The sequence below is a fragment of the Panicum virgatum genome, chromosome 9K (assembly GCF_016808335.1).
Source record: "Panicum virgatum strain AP13 chromosome 9K, P.virgatum_v5, whole genome shotgun sequence".
Taxonomy (NCBI): Eukaryota; Viridiplantae; Streptophyta; class Magnoliopsida; order Poales; family Poaceae; genus Panicum; species Panicum virgatum.
In genome coordinates, this window is record NC_053144.1 from 11411193 (window position 1) to 11430111 (window position 18919).

Below are 18919 nucleotides of genomic sequence, written 5' to 3' on the forward strand. Positions count from 1 at the left end.
TGGCTGTCCACCCTGGCTTCCCCCGCCACCGTGTCTCTTGTCCCCGCCTGTCAGACCACCATGGACAAAAGGGGCAGCCCAGCGTGGACCAAAGGGGCGGACCAGTCCCGGACGACCCCGCCTCCTTTGTCTGTTTCTCGGTCTCCTCGTCTTCTCCGAGGCGTCTCTGTCGTCTCCGGCAAGGCGCACGGCGGGTTCATGATCAGGAGGTCCCTTCGCTAAGCGGTCTGGCGCAGGAGCAAGAGGTTAGTGTGACAGACCAGGTTTTTAAATAGCCAATTCAGGGTAATTAGCACCAAATCATGCATCATTAAATAGGAAACCTTGAATTAATGCATGTGTATGCATGAATGTTTATGTGTATGTCTGTTTATGTGTATATGAAATTTTGCACATAAAATGACAGGTCAAATGAACCATAGTATTCGAGGTTTTAAACAATCTTTCAAATTTTAAACAAATATGCTTTGAAAATAATTTCTAAAATATAGCTCAAATGAATTTTTGTCCAAAACCAAAGTTCTAGGTTTTCAAAATATGAACAACTTTTGTGTTCAAAGTTTTTCGAGTCGCCACACAAAAATGGGAGAAAAATTTGAATTTCAAAGCGTATAGGACCTTTTCAGATGCACTCAAGTTTCAAATTTTATCTTTCAAACTAAGCCTCAAATGAACTTTTGCCTAAAACAAAAGTTGTAGATATCGAAATTTTGAACAACTTTGGTATTCAAGAGTTTTTCATTTGAGGCCAAGAAGAAGGAGAAAAACTGAATTTTACAAACTGCATTTTGGAACTTCGAGTTAATTACGAGACTGCCATCACCTTCATCTCCTCTGTTCGCGCCGCCGCAGCTTCTCGGCGTCCTCGTCCACGCGTCGCCGTGCCGCTGCCCTCGTCACCGCTTAACTGTCCGACGAAGCCAATTCGTGTTTCCCCTCTCCATTCCTCGCGCCAGAGCCCAGGCCGAGCTCTGCTCGCACGCCAGAGGCGCCGCCGCACCTCATGGCCGCCGCCCCCACCTAGCTCGCCGTCGGACCCCCTTCTCCGGCCTCCGTGCACCCGAACTGGGCAGCCTACAAGCTCCCACATCCTCCACCGCAGCTCGCCAGCCCGTCCCCGCTCGCCCTTGCCCACCGGAGCGCCGCCACACCGGAACAGACCGCTGCCGCCCCCTAGGCCACTGTGGAGCACCCCTCTCTGACCCTCCTCAGCCCAAATCGAAGCCACAGACCCCTTCCTCACCTTCCATCGATGCTCCCCGACCCGATCGCCGCCGCCCAGGGCCATCGGAGCGCCGCCGCCGGCCGCCGGAGCACGCGGCGCCGCCGCCACAGGCCATCATCTCACGCGCCACCACCCTCCCAAGGTAGCTCTCAACTCACCCGAGCTCCCTGACCCGTTCCCCCTCGCCGCCGGCAACCATCGCCGCCGGGAACGGCCAGCAGGGCCGTCCCCTGTTTCTTCTCCACCGGCGAAGGACCCAACCGCAAATAGTTTTAGAATCCCAGTGGTCTCAGCGCAAGAAACCAGGGACTGGATTGTAAGGTTTAGCTAGTTTTTTCTAAATTTTGCTGCGGACTTTGAAAATTCGTAACAATTCGTATAAAATCATAAAAATACAAATCAAAATGTTTTGGAATCCTTATTACGATATCTACAAGTTTTGTTACATGCACATCTTCAGAATCTGTCTACATTTTAATCTAGGAAAAAGATTATATTAAATGGGCTATGCTTGTTCTAGGAGTTGTACTCAGTATCTATATCTGATTTTTGGTTAGATGTTACTTCCTGCAATGTGTAGACCTGTGTAAAAATCTGAGCACCAATGGACACCCCTAACAAGATGAAATCCTAGTCTTTGCTAGATCTAGCATAACAACTTGCTATTTATTTCTGGATGTTATACTATAGATATGTGCATGAAACTTTTTCCATGTTTTTTTAATGCTAATCAAACACCACTATCCAAGTTTGGTTAATTTTTGATCAGTCTAGCTATATATGTGATTTAATCCATGTTTAATAGTGCTATTTCATGATAAATAGTTCTGGTAACTATAAAAATATGAAAAGTTCACAGCATACTTTAAACCATATTATAAATATTCAGAAAAAGTTTTAACACCAGAACTTGTATACCTTGTTCTGTATAAATAGGTTTTGTTTCTAGTAGTGTCTATTTGTTGTATTTTTCACGATTAATTTGCTGGCTAAAATTTGCTGAAACTTTTACAGTAGGCTTCTTAGCATATTTGGAATACTTTGTAAAATCATGAGCACCATTACTCTCATATTCCATCCTGTAGAAATGAATCTTGTTAATAGAAGAATCTATGTATTTTAATTTTCATGTTAGATATGATTAATGAAAATGGTTGAAACTTTTTTTAGTAAGCTTTTTGTTTAGTTTTATTCTCTGCATAAAAATTTCAACACCATAAACTCTTCCTAGTAATGATAGTAAATAAACTAAGTTTCTATGTGAAAAATGACAAAAGACAAAAATGAGAAATCCAACTTGCTCTATAAGTTTAAGCCAAGTTAATTACTACTCTATAAATGACTGCCCAGGAAATATTAATTGACAAGTTTCCCATACCACCCATACCAACTCACTTTATGTTAGACTGCAACTTTATCGTGAAGGAAAAATAATAACATCTAAATCGCTAAACAACTCGGAATTTTACATTCATACATATGCATTGTTACATTTCATTTAGGTACGATAGATGAACCACGTGAATAATGTGACGATTGAAGCTGAGCCAGAAGACGGTGAATGGTGGACACGTCTAGAAGATGGACGGATGGATCCCGATGTGCACGACCAAAGGAAGATGCTCGCCGAGCAACTATCCTTTAACTAACACTGACCTAGTGTTAATCCAAGGCAAGCCCCGGTGCATCAATCCCAGTATTTTAAATGATATTCAAATCATGTTCCTATTATATATCTGTGCATTTACATTTACAGGAGTTGACTGGAACCTTAGATGCATGATCCTAGGTACCCAGGTACTGGTTACTAGAAGTTAAGTGCGAGTAGATGCCCTGCTAATTAGGACCGGTAAAAGTTGAGTGGTTTCCTGCCGCTCGCGAGATGATAGGTTCTCTTCTACATACTGCAGAATATAAGGTCTACGGGCGGGGTCAGGGTACTATGTTTCTGGATGAGACCCCATCTGTTTAGTGCAGAAAATGCTAAGGCCGCAGTGTGTGGTAGTGGTGGTTAAGCATTTGAACGTACTAGACACATACCGAGAATATGGTAATCGGTAAGCTTAAGTACTGGATTGAACCGAGGCCGGAACATACCTCCCCACTATCTTGACTTTAGTCTCATCTGGGATGACGGGTGCAGAGCCGGGCTCTGTAGTCGAGGGCAGTGGGCCTGTTCCGTGAAGCGGGAATTGAAGGGAAAAGTTGCACGTGACTCTAGTAGTAACCACATGACGTGTGTTTAGGTCTGCCTGGCCAGGTTAACAAAATTGATTCGAATCGTTCCGCCGCTCACGGACAATGAGACTGCTTAACCCTTTTGCCACATAGAGTAAGAAGTGGAAGATGACGATGATGATGAATTTGGCTGGTTGGATGATAAAAGATAATTGTTTTCACCATGTATGCTATTGGATAGATGCTCACCTAGAATGGTTAATTGAACTAGAACCTGAAAGCTAAAACCTGCAATTAAGGACCTACTCTTTACTGCTTTTCGGCAAAACAAACCCCTCAAGCCAAAAACCTTGCATGTCTAGATAAAGGGCTAAGTATACCCTTAGTCGGGTAAGCCTTGCTGAGTATTAGTATACTCAGCCTTGCTTGTGGCTTTATTTTCAGGTGGTACATCGGAGGTTACGGTTGACGTCATGTACGGGCTTCATCATGACGTCTGGTTTCGACGCTAGACTATCGTTCGTTTTTCGTCAAACTTGAACTCTGTTGTACTTTTATAAATTCAAACTCGATTTGTAATAATAACAATCAGTTTCATACTCTGTACTGTAAAATTTGTGGAATGTTGCATTCTCTGGACTGCTTTGTCGATCCTGTTTCAAGTGGTTTAATCGGGATTTTACCCGACAGCACTGCCGAATTACTCCGTTTTAAGTGCGTGTTAACCCTGGTTGCCGTTTCGGTGATGGTTAGCGCACTTAAGCTGGATTAATTTAGGTGGGGCTGCCACAGTTAGTCCCCGCTTTGCCGTTCACCCATTTTTGCCCCAAGGTTTGGTCGTGATTGGACTAGGTATGGGAATGAGGGTTTCTATGGGAGGGGAATTTTGGAAGTAAATGGCGATGAAGTAGTGTAGTTTTATGTATTCGGCTTGTTTCTAGTAGACATAGTTTGGATTTTAGGCGTTAGGGTTGTGGGTTTAGGTTATTTTGGTGGAAAGTTGGGGTTTTTTTGGGGGTATTAGGCTCCTGCAGGTTGGGGTAAAAGTATACAAATGCGTAAGATTTTGATGTATGATTGCTGCACATGTTTTGATATTGCAGGATGGATAATCTTGCTGTTCGGTTTCACTTTGGTGGGTCATTTCTCAATACCGGTGGGCAGCTGCAATATGTTGGAGGGAGAACAGGGATGTCCGAAGTTGAGTTGGACAAGATATCTTATCCAGAGATCAAGGGTCATCTTGCTGATCATGTGACCCACTCGAGCTGCTACAGGTTGCATTGGTTGAAGCCTGGTTGCCAATTGTCAGATGGCCTTTTGTTACTTACTGATGATGCATTATGGCAATGGATGGCTGATAACGTGACTGATGGAGGTGCTGCAGACATATATGTGGAGGAAGTCTATGGTATGCAGTGTGCTGAGCAGAGTCCTGAGAAAAAGGATAAGGATTGGAGGAGTTTTATGCAGTTCTATAGATCCCCACCTAAGATTTCACAAGACTACAATGAGGCTGAAGGCTATATGAGTGGTAGAAGCGAATATGAGCAGAGCTATGTTGACGGTTCTGCTGATGACGAGGTAGATGGTGCTGATGGTAATGCTCATGAAGACAGCAGTGAGAATGACACATTAGATGAAGAGTACAAGCAGCCACCAGAAGATGACAGTTCTGCTGCTGATGAAGAAGGCCAACAGTTCAAGAAATTTGCAAAAGAGATTAAGCGCAATATAAAGGCTAAGAAGCTTGGAGTCCATGGGAGCCAGCTTGGAGAAATCAGGCTTGAAGATGTTGTGGCCGAAGTGCCAAACTTAGATGATCCTAGTAGCCCATGCTACGACTCTAGTGATGCCTATTCCTATGAAGAAGACAGTGATGGAGAGACACAAAGGTGGAAGAGCATAGAGAACCGATATGACAGCAAGGCTGCAGTTCCTATCTTCGCACTTGGAATGGCCTTTAGGAGCAGTAGGCAATTCAAGAAGGCAGTGGTGAAATATGGCATAGCAACTCACAAGCACATCAAGTTTGTAAAGGATGAGAAGAAAAAGGTGAGGGCTATGTGTTCTTGGAAAGGTTGCAAGTGGCTGATATATGGTTCCATCACCAGCAGGTCTGATTGGTTCAAAGTTGTTACCTTTGTTGATGAACATACCTGCCCACCAAGGAGAGACAACAAGTTGGTCACATCAAACCTGATTGCAAAACATTATTACAGTGAAATCAAAGATAATCCCACCTGGAAGGTTGGCCTTATCAAGAAAGCAGTGCTTAAAGACCTGCTTGCAGATGTGTCCATTGCCAAGTGCAAGAGAGCAAAATCATTAGTTCTAAAGGCTGCTCTAGATTCCATGAAGGGTGAGTACACTAGGGTTTATGACTATCAGGCCGAGCTTCTTAGGAGCAATCCTGGCTCAACAGTTGTGGTCTGTTTAGACCCTGAAATTGAGGACAGGCATGTCTTTGAAAGGTTCTATGTTTGCTTTGATGCTCTGAAAAAAGGATTCAAAGCTGGATGCATAAGGGTAATAGGATTGGATGGGTGTTGGTTCAAAGGTGCCAACAATGGGAAGTTGCTCTGTGCAATAGGTAGAGATGGTAATAATCAAATGTACCCTGTTGCTTGGGCTGCTGTGGCAACTGAAACATATGAATCTTGGTACTGGTTTCTAGGGCTGCTACAGAAAGATCTACAAATGTGATGTGATGTGGAATGGAGATGATGGCTTTGAGGTGCAGGAGAAAGAGACTCACAGGTTCATTGTCAACTTGGAGCAAAGGACTTGCTCATGTAGGTACTGGCAGCTTTCAGGACTGCCCTGCTGCCATGCCATCAGCTGCATCTACAAAGCTTCCAAAGTGCTGGATGAATTTATAGCTCCATGTTTCTCTGTGTCAGAGTACAATAAAACCTATGCTCATGTCCGGCAGCCAGTTGAGGGCCCAGCCAATTGGCCAATTTCTGATATGCCAAGGCCAGAACCTCCAGGTTTTGTCAAGATGCCAGGTAGGCCCAAAACTAAGAGAAGGAGGGAGCCTGGTGAGGCACCAAAGGGGACAAAGCTTAGCAGGGTTGGCACAAAGATTACTTGCAGGCTGTGTGGAAAATAAACTCACAATGCAAGAAGGTATCCAATGAACCCAGAAGCAGGCAAAAAAAAAGAATGCACATATAAAGAGGGATGCAAAGAAGACGAAGAAAGATGGGCAGCCATCAACTTCGGCAAATCGACAATCTACATCCAGGGGTAAAAAGAGGAAACTTAGTGAGGTATGTGAGGCCCTCAGTGTCCTATGGCATTTCTGTTTCTATAAAAATTTACACCTCTCCATTTGTAGGACCTGGCTCAAGGCCCTGCTCAAGCTCCTGCTCAAGGCCCTGCTCAAGCTCACCGAGTTCCTGTCCATGCTCCCGCACAAGGTACCTGGGGCAGCCAGACAAGTTCCATTACCCAGCCGGCAAGCCAAGGAGGGACATCTCTAAGGCGTTCAAGAATTGCCCATCTGTTGTTTGGGGACAACATCTAGTAATAGGCAGTAGGGAAGACAATAGTAATAGATCAGCTAGTTCAGTTAGTCTTTTGGATGAGCAATGTATTATATTCAGTGTCCATGTAGGACCTGGCACTAGAAGTGCATGATGCACTTGTGCAGCCTTTTGGATGAACATGTCTTTTGCTTGGTCTTTTGTGAAAACTTCATGTAACACTTGACTTCACCAGTGCTTGAAGGGTAGCACAAACATGGATATGGATATAAGTGCAACTAACTGCACTTTAATTTGCACAAATTCATATGCTCTTGTTCTAGTTGTTCAATTATGCATTCCTATTGTGAACTGGTCTAAGATGCACAGAATGCACATTTTTATTGTGAACTGCTCTGAGATTCATTGAGGTCAACACAAAACAGCTCATTCATTCATTCATTCATTCATTCATTCATTCATTCATTCATTCATTCATTCATGCCTTACACACAAAATGCATCAATCCTGGACAGCACCTGACATCAAGCCATCACAACACCTAACATCACACCTAGCATCACACCAACCACAAATACACACACAAAGGAACAGACTGATCTAGACCTATCCCACACATCTTCATAGCCATTGCTTGTAGCAATTCATCCTTCTCTGCCAACTTCTTTTTTCATTCCTTCTCGTTCTTCCTGCAGACTTTGGTTCATCTTCTTTGTTTTGATCTTCAAGCTCCCTGCTTACAATCACATCAACACTCCGAAGCTCATCAACCTCATCTCTCTCTCTGCCTTCATCCTCCACACAGCATTCCGAAGATCTATCAACAAGGTCTTCATGAATTCAGAATGCTCACCGTCAAACCACGAGAAGAACTTGCAGTCCATAGCTGACTGTAAAGGAACAAAGCACATCAAGAAGGAATTGTTCCTGAACCATTTCAAACAAAATCAACAACAAAGAGAGTCATCCTTACCCGTGCCCTGCTGCATCGGTAGTACCTGCGCCCCGGGTTGTCGTCGCTCCACGAAACCCTCCTCGGTGCCTTCAGCCTGCACCGGCAAATCACCGCAGACGCATAGTCCAGAGGACCTTCGCGGGCAGGCACCGGCAGCCCCTTCGAGGATGGTCGCGCCCCTGTAGAAGAGACCCAGGAGGAGGTCGAATCGGCCATCAGGTCGCCTCGCCGGCCCTAGGAGCCTTCCTCCCTCACCGGACCGCAACCTGCTCGCCTCCTTTTTCCCCGATGCCGCACTTCTCTTCGCGCCAAAATAGGCCGGCTGCCCGCCTCCTCTTCCGCCCTATTTCAGCACCGAGAGCACCCTGGTGGTCTGACAGGCGGGGACAAGAGACACGGTGGCGGGGGAAGCCAGGGTGGACAGCCACGCGGGCAAAACCGGGCTCCAGTACCGCCTTGGGGGGTTGTTTGTACCATTTGCGAAAGTTTAATGTGTCTGTTATATGATTTCATACCTCAGGGTTCTATGTATCCAACTTATCATAGTCTTGGGGGTTATTTAAACTTTTTCCGAATTGATTCCGACTCCGACGGTGAAGAGCTTCATCCGACTCATCCCCCCTGTTAGCAAACCCACGCGTTGGCTTCCGAATGCCTCTCCTCTGGGGGGTTTCCGAGCTTCATCCGACTCGTCGTCCCGCCGAAGAATCGCGTCCCACCAACGGCACTAGCAACCGCCGTTCACCTTGATCTGGACCCGATCGAGACTTCGAGTCCAACTCGACCGCGTAATCTTCGCTCACGCGTCAATAATGGCGGGGCTATAAACTCCACCACTCACACGACCCAGCGAGTCTCCCACACGCACGGATCCACTCCACTGGGCCCACTCGGCCTCATGGCGGCGGCGCCGGAGGCGGCGTCCTGCGACGGCAGCGGCGCGCGCATGACGCTGAACTGCAGCCACGGCGGCCGCTTCCTGCCCCTCGGCCCCGGCGGCGCGCTGCGGTACGTGGGCGGCAAGACGCGCGTCCTCGCCGTGCCGCGCGCCGCGACCTTCCGCGACCTGGCGGCGCGGCTGTCGCCGGAGGTGGCCGGCGGCGCGGAGGTGCGCGCGATCAGGCACCGCCTCGCCGACGAGGGCCTCGAGGACGTGATCGTCTCGGTCACCTGCGACGACGAGCTCGCGCACATGCGCGACGAGTACGACCGCCTGCGCGCCACGCGGCCAGCCGCCAGGTTCCGGGTTTACGTCACCACCAGCGCTCCTGCCGGTTCCGCCGCCGCCGGCGACTTCCAAGGGCGGAGAGCGGCGTCAGGGCTCCCACCCCTCCTCGACCCCAAGATGCGACGCGTCAAGAGCGTGGAGGCGCAGCTGCACCGGTGCCCCGCCTTGCCAGCGCCGATGCGGCGGATCCAGAGCGCAATGGAGTTCGCACGGGCCATCCAAGTCCAACCGTGTCCTTCCGCCACCGGCGCCAGCAGGAGAGCTGCCGCAACAGTCAGCGCCGTGACCTGTGCGCGGCCGCGCCGCCGCTGGCGCGTCCAGTGGACGCACTGCCCGGCATGTCCAAGAAAGTAGCTGCTCCTTCGGTGCCCGCGGCGATGGCAACAGGGCGGCTGGTCTTCACAGATGCCGCAAGGGGGAAGGCGAGGAGCAGAAGCCTCCTGGCGGCCATGGAGAACAGAAGAGCGATCTGGGAGTTGGCTAGTTAGGGCTTAGATTGTGTTGACGGTTATTGCCAAGCTGTAAATACAGATTGCTGTGTAAATACAGTTTTTGAAATACAATATTATTTTATAATTTGTAATTGTCCTCTGTTTATTCGTCCAAGATTACTTTGGACCATTTGGTGTTTATTTGTGAGCCACAGCCCACAGCCAAAAAGAGTGACTGTCTTTTTCCCCTTCAGTGGATGTATACTCAGAACTGTGTAAATACAAATTAATTTGTCAATGCATCCTCCAACTTGTTGCAGTTGCATTAAATTCTTCTCAAATAACAATGTCACATAAAGACAAGTATATGTTTACCAATTGCATAAGTTTCAGTTAACAACACAAGTAGTAGTATTTTAAAAAAAACTCAGGTAGTAGATAGTAAAATTGAATCATACAAATAGTGTCGAGGCATCTGAATTTATACAGCCTTAACTAAAATTTCCATAAAACAAAAACTTGGCAGTTCCATAATCATGAGCTTCAGATAGGAAACAAGAAAGTCAGGCAGATATCAGGATGTAACCAATGAAGTTTATTAATCAGAGTATCCAACAGTGCTCCACAGTAAGTAGCAGCAAATCCAGAATAGACTTGATTCCATTCAACACTGGGGAAACTATGTAATTCAAATCCAGTCCATAAAAAAAATGTTGGATAACCCACAGGCCACAGCCATTGCGTGGCATTAGGGAAGGAAAAGAAAAGGTATAAATCTAATACATGATCTGACCTATCTACCAGGTACAAAGACTAGTGGTTGTGCTCCTTCAGAGGTGATCTTCTCTCCAGAACATGCCCTGATTTGTTCCTGATCAAAGATGCAGAAGTTCTAGCTTTAGTTTTATCTAAGCTAGACTTGTCGTCGGATGGTTCCTCTTCATTAACTTTATGCGTGATCCTTCTAAAATCTGACATCAGGTTTTCACCTCCATAAATTACCTCCCCAATGGTATTGGTGAGTCCAGTCAGCTCATCAACTAAATCAGCCCTCTCTTGAAGAACAAAATTAGACAGATCTGTTGTTCTATACTTTAGCACTCCCAGCTGCTCTTCTAACATTTCTTTTCTTTCCTCCAACGATTTCAGCTTATTTGCAACTTCCTGACGCTCCTTTGATTTTTCTGTCATTTCTGCAGTAGACTCAGCTTTGAGATGCTCAATAAGATTCTTCAAATTTCCTGACCGTTCTTTCTCTAGCACTAGATCCACCTGCAGAGACTCGAGTTCTCTTTCACATTCTGCAATGAGCATATCCTTGAAAAGACTATCATGCTCTTGGATGATATTAAGTGAATTTAAGGATTCTGCAAATCGATAAAGTTGATTAACCTCGAGCTGAACATTTGTGACTTCTGCTGCTGCATTTTCAAGAAGTTGCTCGATGTCAAGTTTAACAGATTCAACAGTTCGTTGAATACCAGAAATAGCAATTTCTTTCTCTGCAATTAGTGTATACCAATCTGCTTCCTCTTGATCAAACATATCCATGATCTCCTGCTCCCTACATGTGAATTTCTGCTCAAAGGAACTAACCCTTTCTTCAAGCTCCAAAAGTTTTTTGTCATAGACCTCAACAATTTCAGAGTAGCTGCTGTTCACTTCTTGAATAGATTTCTCATACTCCATCTTGATAAGACTACCAAAGTCATTTTTTTGGCCCAGGTTTTCTTCTTCTAGTACAGCAATGTGCTGCTGAAGCTCATCAATCACCTTTCCTTTCTCGCTAATTATACCATATAATTTCTCCTTTTCTTTTGTATGACACTCCTCGCTCTCCATTTTGGCAATAAGAGCAACATCCAAATCTCTCTTCAGTATGTAGTTTTCATCCATATATGTTTTGAGTTCAGTTTCCATATCAACCTTCAGCTTCTTCAAATGCTCCAATGCTTTCTTTTGCTGATGAAAATTGTTCTCAAATTGGCTCAGCTCACTGTTCCTCTCTGAGAGGACATAATTTGCCTCATCAAGGGCACCTAGTAACTTTACCTTTTCTTGTATAAGCACCTCCTCAGCTTCCATCTTGGCAACGAGGGCAGCATCAAGATCTCTCTTCAGTGTATGGTTGCTATCCATATAGCCTTTGAGCTCGTTTTGCATATCAACTTTCAGTTGTTCCAAATGCTCAGTTGCTTGCTTTTGCTGATGGAGATTGATTTCTAATTGGCTCAGCTCATTCTTCCTATCAGCAAGGGCACAGTTTGCTTCATCAAGAGCACCTAATGCCTCCCTCAATTTCTCCTGCAGGTTGTTTTCTTTCTCTGAAGCCTCATCTTTTATGCAGTGAACATCTCTTGATGTGGTGTCAAGCATCTCTTTGTATGCACCAACCTGCCTTTGCATCTTCTCATGTTCTTGTTCTGCATGTTCTAGCTCCTCAATTATTCCCTGCAATTTTTCTATTACCTCAGATTGCTGTTTCTGTTCCACTTGAGCTTGAACAATCATGCAGCTTCTTTCTTCCAACTGCTTTCTAACAGAAGCAATTTCCTTTTCAACTTCTTCACAACGATGCTGCATATTCAGTTTAACAGTATCAATACATGAGCAGGACTCGTGAAATTTTGACTGTACAACAGTGGTAATTATCAAAGCTTCCCAATTCTCCACAATTTGAAGTTCAAGAGACTTGTAACTGCATAGTAACTCATTCCGCATTTCCCTGATAAGCATATCTTTGGATTCCAGCTGTGATAAGCATCTGTCCAAGTCACCCCCAAGCTTCTCCATCTGCATCCTCCATTCTGTCTCTTTATCTCTCAGCTTCTCAGTGCAATTTCTATGCGTCTGCTCCAGAGCTCGGAACTTCTCACGCAGATCTTTCAATGACACAACAGCATCTACGCCACTAATCTGTGCTTCCTGGTACTCCTTCAGCATCAACCGCAAATCCCCATTTTCTTGCTCAAGATGTGCCTTAGTGTACCCCATTTCCTTAAGCAATGTGACCTTCTCAGCCATTGAGCTCCTCAAAGATGCAATCTCGCCATCCCTATTGATAGTCAGTGACTCAACCATTGATTTGGCCTCTTCATATTCCGATACCACATTGCCATACATGTGGCGCAGCTCAGACATTTCTGCTTCCACCCGCTTCCTCCGGCCTTCCTCATGTGCCAATGCCTGGCTGCACATCTCTAGCCTGGATCGAAAATCCTCCGCAACCCTGGTCTTGGAATCCAAATCAGCCTCAAGATAACCAATCCGATCGACCAAGGTTGATCTATCTGAGCCCCACTCCCTCTTGGCCACCCTGAAGTCATCCTGGACCTTCTTGAGTGCCTCCTCGAGGTGCCGGAACTGCTCGGCCTTCCACTTGAGCTTGCTCTCGACGGCAGCTTTCTCCTCCTCAAGCTTCACCAGCATGTCGCCCCTCACCGCCACCGCCCTCGGCGCCAACGCCCTCTTCTCAGCCTCGCCGCACCTCCTCTCCTTCTCCGACAAGAGCCCCCTGAGGCGCGCGACCTCGCCGTCGCGCGCGCGCAGGGCGGCCTCCTGCTCCGCCCTCCCCGCCTCGGCGTCCTCGAGCGCCGCGAGGAGGCCCCTCTTGTCGGCCTCGAGCGCCTCGGTCCTCTCCCGGAGGGTGCCCTTGAGCGCCTCGTGCGCCGCGCAGAGGTGCCTCAGCGCCTGCTCCTTGTCGGCCAGCCTGGCCTCCAGCTCCCCGCACCGCTCCCCGGCGGCGGCGGCCTCCTCGCCCCTGGCCGCGGCCTCCGCCGCCTGCCGCTCGGCCTCCGCCCGGGCCTCCCGCAGCCGCGCGGCCTGGTCGGCGCCCGCGCGCTTGAGGCCGCCGGCTAGGTCGGACTTGGCGCGGAGCTGGGCGGTCAGCGCCTCCACCTCGGCCCGCAGGTCATCGAGCTCCTTGCTCATCTCCTCCATTTCCGCTGCGCGAAAAAAATCAAAGCAAAACGTCAATCCGAAACTCAGGCGACTACGAAATCTCGCTGCACGGCGGGCGGCGGGCACCTTTCTGGGAGGAGCAGGTCGGGAAGAAGGAGCGGGACATGGAGCGGCGCCAGGACACTAGGGGTTCGGCATGGGCGGGGCGAGCTAGCGCGGCGCCGATCGGTGGCGCAGTGGGGAATGGGGATGCCGAAACCCTAGCGGTTGAGTGGAGGGTGGGAATTGGCTTGCAGTGAGGAGGTGGTGCGGCGTAGCCGCACCAGCGGGAGGCGGATCTGATGATTCTGATCCGGGCGGCCGCCTGCTCCGTTCCGTTTTCACGGGCTCCCCATGTCTCCAGGATTTGAAATTGGCTGCGCGGCGGCGAGGCCGACCCCGTGGTTCGGCTCGGCTTAAATGGCTGGGCTGGTGGTTGCTGGCTGTGGTGTGGTGGGGCGCGCGTGCTGATTGGGCCAATACGATTCTTCACGCGGCCCAGGGACTCGTAGCGCGCGCGGTTTTTTTATTTTTTATTTTTTATTTCCGTTTTTTACAAAAATATATTTTCGATTTGGAAATTTACAGAAATATACCCCGGCCGCTCCGTTGCCGGGCGGCCGGGACCTGGCCGCCCGGCAGCTGGGCGGCAGGGGCTTATCCGCAAAAAAAGACAAAAAAAAATTGCAGACAGGTCCCTGGGGCCGGTCGCCCGGCTGCGGGGCGGCCGGCCCCCACTGGCCGCCCGGCTGCTGGGCGACCGGCTCTCCCACCCTTATATAAGAGTTGGTTGGTCCCCCCCACCCCTCATTTGCATCACTACAATTCCAGAAACCAAGAAAAAAGAGAGAGGGAGGGAGAGAGGCGAAGCCATGCCGGATTTTCGAGCTGGCGACTGCAGGTAACCAAAATTCTTCTACGCTTTACAAATAGCATGATTGTGTGTCCAGATATGGCGAGCAATTATTTTTGTTGAAACAGTAGATTAGCAATCAATTTAATATCATGATTCTGTGTCCAGATATGTCGAGCAAGCTTCGTTTTCAAGTTCATTATGGTGACGGATATATTTCTCATAATGCGTATGGAGTAGATCTATCAGCTTTTGAACGAAGAGAGTGCGGAATAGATAAACCCTTAGAGAGGAGTTTTGGTTCCATACGCAAATGGCTTCACGAGATATTCAATGTGAATCCAAAGACTCATTTCCTAACCGTTCAGTCTGTGACAAATTGGGAAACTGAAGGGGATTTCTGGGAGTTGATGCTTATAGCAAACACCGAAGAATGGCAGACTTACATGCAAGTAGCTCTTGACCGCGGGTGGCCTCTTGCAATGCTAATTCAGATTCACCAGAAGGCAGTCCATTTCGGTGAAGGATCAACAAGTACATCATCTTATATGAACCAAGCAGTGGAACAAGAAAATTAAGATCAGAACATGCATGTCACAGAACCTGAGCCGCAAGGTATAGCTGATCAGGTAGGAGAAAAAGAAGATCAGAACGTGCATGTCATTCAACCTGAGCCGCAAGGTTTAGCTGATGAGGGTGAGCGGATAACTGGAATTGTGGAAGCTGTACAGAATGAAGACCAAGAGGCTCGAATGATGGAAGAATGTGGGGACTCATCAGACGATGAGGACTACCCATTGCTAGGTGAATGGAGAGGCAAGGGTTTTGGAAATTCAGTGATACAGGATATTAGGAGTAATGAGTACGAATACAGAGAGAATGAGATTGTGCAGGGGGCAAAGTATCCTAGCATTGAAGCTGTGAAAGATGCTGTGAAGCTTTGGGCTATATCGTTGTGGAAGGAATTCAGAGTTCTGAAGTCTAGCAGCAAAGAATATGAGGTGAAGTGTGTCAATGGCGATTGTACATGGCGAGTACATGCCTACAAGGGCAAGTACAAGATACACTGGGAGTGTTCAATTGTTACACCACATATATATAGATTAACTGCTGTTGCTCAAACTCACCGTAACATCACATCCACTTTCGTTGCCAAGAAGATGTATGGGGTGATTCTGGACAAAATTGATTATGAGCCAAAATTGATAATTAGGGACATCGACGACCGTTTTCAATACAAAATCAGCTATGCAAAGGCTTGGCGGGCAAAACAAAAGGTGTTTGAGATGATATTTGGTACATATGAGGCATCATATGATAACTTGCCTCACATGCTGTCAGCAATTGTGCAGAGAAATCCTGAAAGCGCGGCTGATACCTACATTGTACCGAGTTTAGATGGGGGACCTGGGTTTCTGCTTCGTGCTTTCTTCTGCCATGGTGCATGTGTGAGGGCATTTACGTATTGTCTTCCTGTTCTATGTATTGACGGCATATTCTTGACAGGAAGATATAAGGGGACAATACTGACAGCGATTGGAGTTGATTGCAACAAGCAGGTGGTTCCCATCGACTTTGCTTTTGTTGAGAATGAGAACACAGAGAGCTGGTACTGGTTCCTTGAATGTGTGAAGATTCACGTTGTTGTTGGAAGGCCTGATGTTTGCCTCATCAGTGACAGACATGCTGGTCTTCTAGCAGCAATAAGGAAACTACATGAAGGAAGTCGAGAACAGCCTCCTCTATGGCCAGATGTTGTGAGTAGGTGGTGCATAAGGCATATGGGTGCAAACTTTTATGAGCACTTCAAGAATAAGGAACTTATGAATTTGTTCAAGAGATTGTACACTCAGAATCAGCAGCGGAAGTTTGATGCATTGTGGCAGGTGCTAGATAACATGTGCGCCGAGCTGCTAAAGGAACAGGCCTCAACCTTCAGCCGGAGACGTTCCGGCGGCGGAACTTTCACACAGTGGATTAAGGATGCACCTAAGGAGAAGTGATCAATTCTATACGACACTGGTGGTCGTCGATATGGGATCGAGACAATCAACCACGCAGAGTGTTACAATATGGTAATGCGTCATGTTCGTGGATTTCCTCTTGTTGGCATAGTTGAATTCATCATATACGGATGCACAAGGTACTTCAGAGAGCGGTACCAGGCAGCTGCTGTCTTACTTAATGATCCAGGTGTAATTTTTTGTAATAGGGTCACTAACTACATGAAAGAAAAGATTGAAAAGGCTCAATATCACAGAGTGGTCTCAATGGGCACAAAGGATCAAAGGTTTGAGGTTTCATGCAAGGACAGGACAGGGCAGGGTGTCCGCAGACAAAGGGTCGTTCAGGATTGCTTGATAACGCCGGAAGGCAAGGTTTTTTGCAGATGCAAGAAGCCACAGCTTCTTCACTTACCATGCTCCCATGTCATTGCGGCATGTTCAGAATCTGGGTTGGATCCTGGGGTTTTTGTTTCACAATATTACAGAAAAGAAACCGTTGTGCACACTTGGGACCATGAGATATATGGCATAGGCAGTCTGGGATCATTCACTACACTAAATATCTCTCCAATGTACATTCCCAATCTAGATGCTAGGAGAGGGGTAGGTCGACGGCAGACACTTCGTATCCGTAACGGAATGGATGAGTCTGAGGTAGGAAAGAAGAAAAAAAGATGCAACCTGTGTGGAGCAAATGGTCACACTTACAAGAAGTGCCCTAAAATGCAAGAAGATAATGCTGGTGCTGAGGTTGGACCTTCTGGAAATCCCACCGATGGATTGCCTCCGGATTTTGGAGCCCGTCGCGTCTAGATTTCGTTGTGTGCATATGTATTTGAACCAGATGTATGGATATGTATTCCGATCTGTATGTGATAATTAGATTTCGTTATGTATGGATATGTATTTGCACCAGATTGTAGCATGTAATATTACGAAGGTATTTGTGTAGTAATATTTTTTGGTTGTAGTTCTAAATGTGTAGGTTGGTTCAATTATATTGCTCGCTTGGGTCAGCCATGCTTGATGGTCTGTTACTGGTTGACCAGATGGGATTGCAGAAAAGAAAATAAAGATAAGAGCATCCGTAAAGGAGAAAGGCATCATCATCTGAAGGCAAGTTCCTTCGGTAGCAAAAGGAAAAGTTTCTGTAATTAATATTCCTTAGAGTTGTTATGTACTTTTCAACCCTCCTTGAAGAATTATGAAAAGAAAAATCAAAGACTCCGCTTGTACAAGATGAGAAGTGTGCATGCATTTAATAGAGTTTCCACTGTACGCTCCCTGATTATATATATGATGGCTGGAAGAACAATCCAAGAACACAGAAGAGAGTGGTAACTCAAAATTCATATCTCACTGGAAAAACTGGAAAGTGTACTGAAAATAGAAGGGTAGTTACGAATCATAAATTTTCGGTTTGCAATACAGTTTTGTAAACAATGCTACGATTACAAAGCAGAGGCCTAAGGCGTTCGTACTACTAGATACTTGAACAATAAAAACCATGGCATGTGCAACACGATAACCTCGTGTTGTGAGTAAACCTAACATGCCATAGGAAATGTAAAATGCCGGGATTACATGGTGGTGCTTTACTGAGTGCACCGGGGATATTTTCCCTTCCTAATAGCTTCAGACCCTGCTTCCTTAGCACGGCGGGCCCTCTCTCGCTTCCTCTCCCTATCAGCTTCACGTTCATCTGCCTTCTGACGTTCCACTTCTGCAATCCTCTTCTGAATCTCTTCCTGGTTTTTCTTGCGCTTCTCCTCCATCTGTTCTTCATGCAACATTCGTTGCCACCTTTTGTGCAGCCCACCTTGCTTGAAGCTCCACGTGGTCCTTATCCTGCTGAGATTGCTCGGTGTCTAACCACTGCACGAAATCACATAGAGGCGGTGGAGTCTTTCCCCAAATCATGTTAGAAGTCATTACTAGATCTGAAAGTGACAAACTCTGATAGTGTTTTGTAGTACCTTTGCTCGGTCCTTGCCGTAATGTTTGGGCGGGTCGTACTCGTAATTCTCGCACATGAAGAATCTCTTGCCAAATTCGCCCCCCAAAACCCTTGATTTCATTAGTTTGCACAAGGATCCGCAAAAACACATAGGCACCTGGACTCCTTGGGGGACTGTTTCCGTCACCTTATTCCATGGAATGTAGGTGGATCCTGAGGATGCCATGGTGTTGAGCCCTTGCAATCACAAGTGAGCAATCAGATTGCTAATATATTATATCAACACTAATCATTATCAATAACTACACCTAAATGTACCACTAATCACTCCTAATAATAATTAAACTGATTGCTAAACTATTTTCTAACATTTTCTAAAAAAATTCTAACATTTTCTATAATTTTCTAACATTTTCTACAATTTTCTAATAATATCTTGCATTTTTTTTTATTTTCTAATACTTCTCTAATAATTTTCTAGTATTTTCTAATACTAAATCTAACACTAAATGTACTATATCAACGCTAATCACTATAAGTAACTGCACCTAGATGTACCACTAATTACTCCTAACAATAATTGAACTGATTACTAATCTACTGTAGAAAATTTTAGTTACCTAAAGTCGCCGGCTTGAAAATCTGACAGGGCTTCG

General features: G+C 46.5%; 2 protein-coding genes across 2 annotated transcripts; one reads left to right on the forward strand and one right to left on the reverse strand.

Annotated features, from left to right (window-relative positions):
* The first annotated feature begins 8481 nt into the window (after positions 1–8481).
* LOC120648528 lies at positions 8482–9660 on the forward strand. The gene has a single exon (XM_039925283.1). It carries the CDS (start codon positions 8748–8750, stop codon positions 9429–9431), a length of 684 nt encoding a protein of 227 aa, XP_039781217.1. The 5' UTR covers positions 8482–8747; the 3' UTR covers positions 9432–9660.
* Positions 9661–10082: 422 nt separating this feature from the next.
* LOC120650131 (uncharacterized protein At4g38062-like) lies at positions 10083–13829 on the reverse strand. Its single transcript, XM_039927153.1, has 2 exons — positions 13535–13829; positions 10083–13452 (listed from the first exon to the last, which is right to left on the reverse strand). Exons 1-2 carry the CDS (start codon positions 13572–13574, stop codon positions 10322–10324), a joined length of 3171 nt encoding a protein of 1056 aa, XP_039783087.1. The 5' UTR covers positions 13575–13829; the 3' UTR covers positions 10083–10321.
* Positions 13830–18919: the final 5090 nt, after the last annotated feature.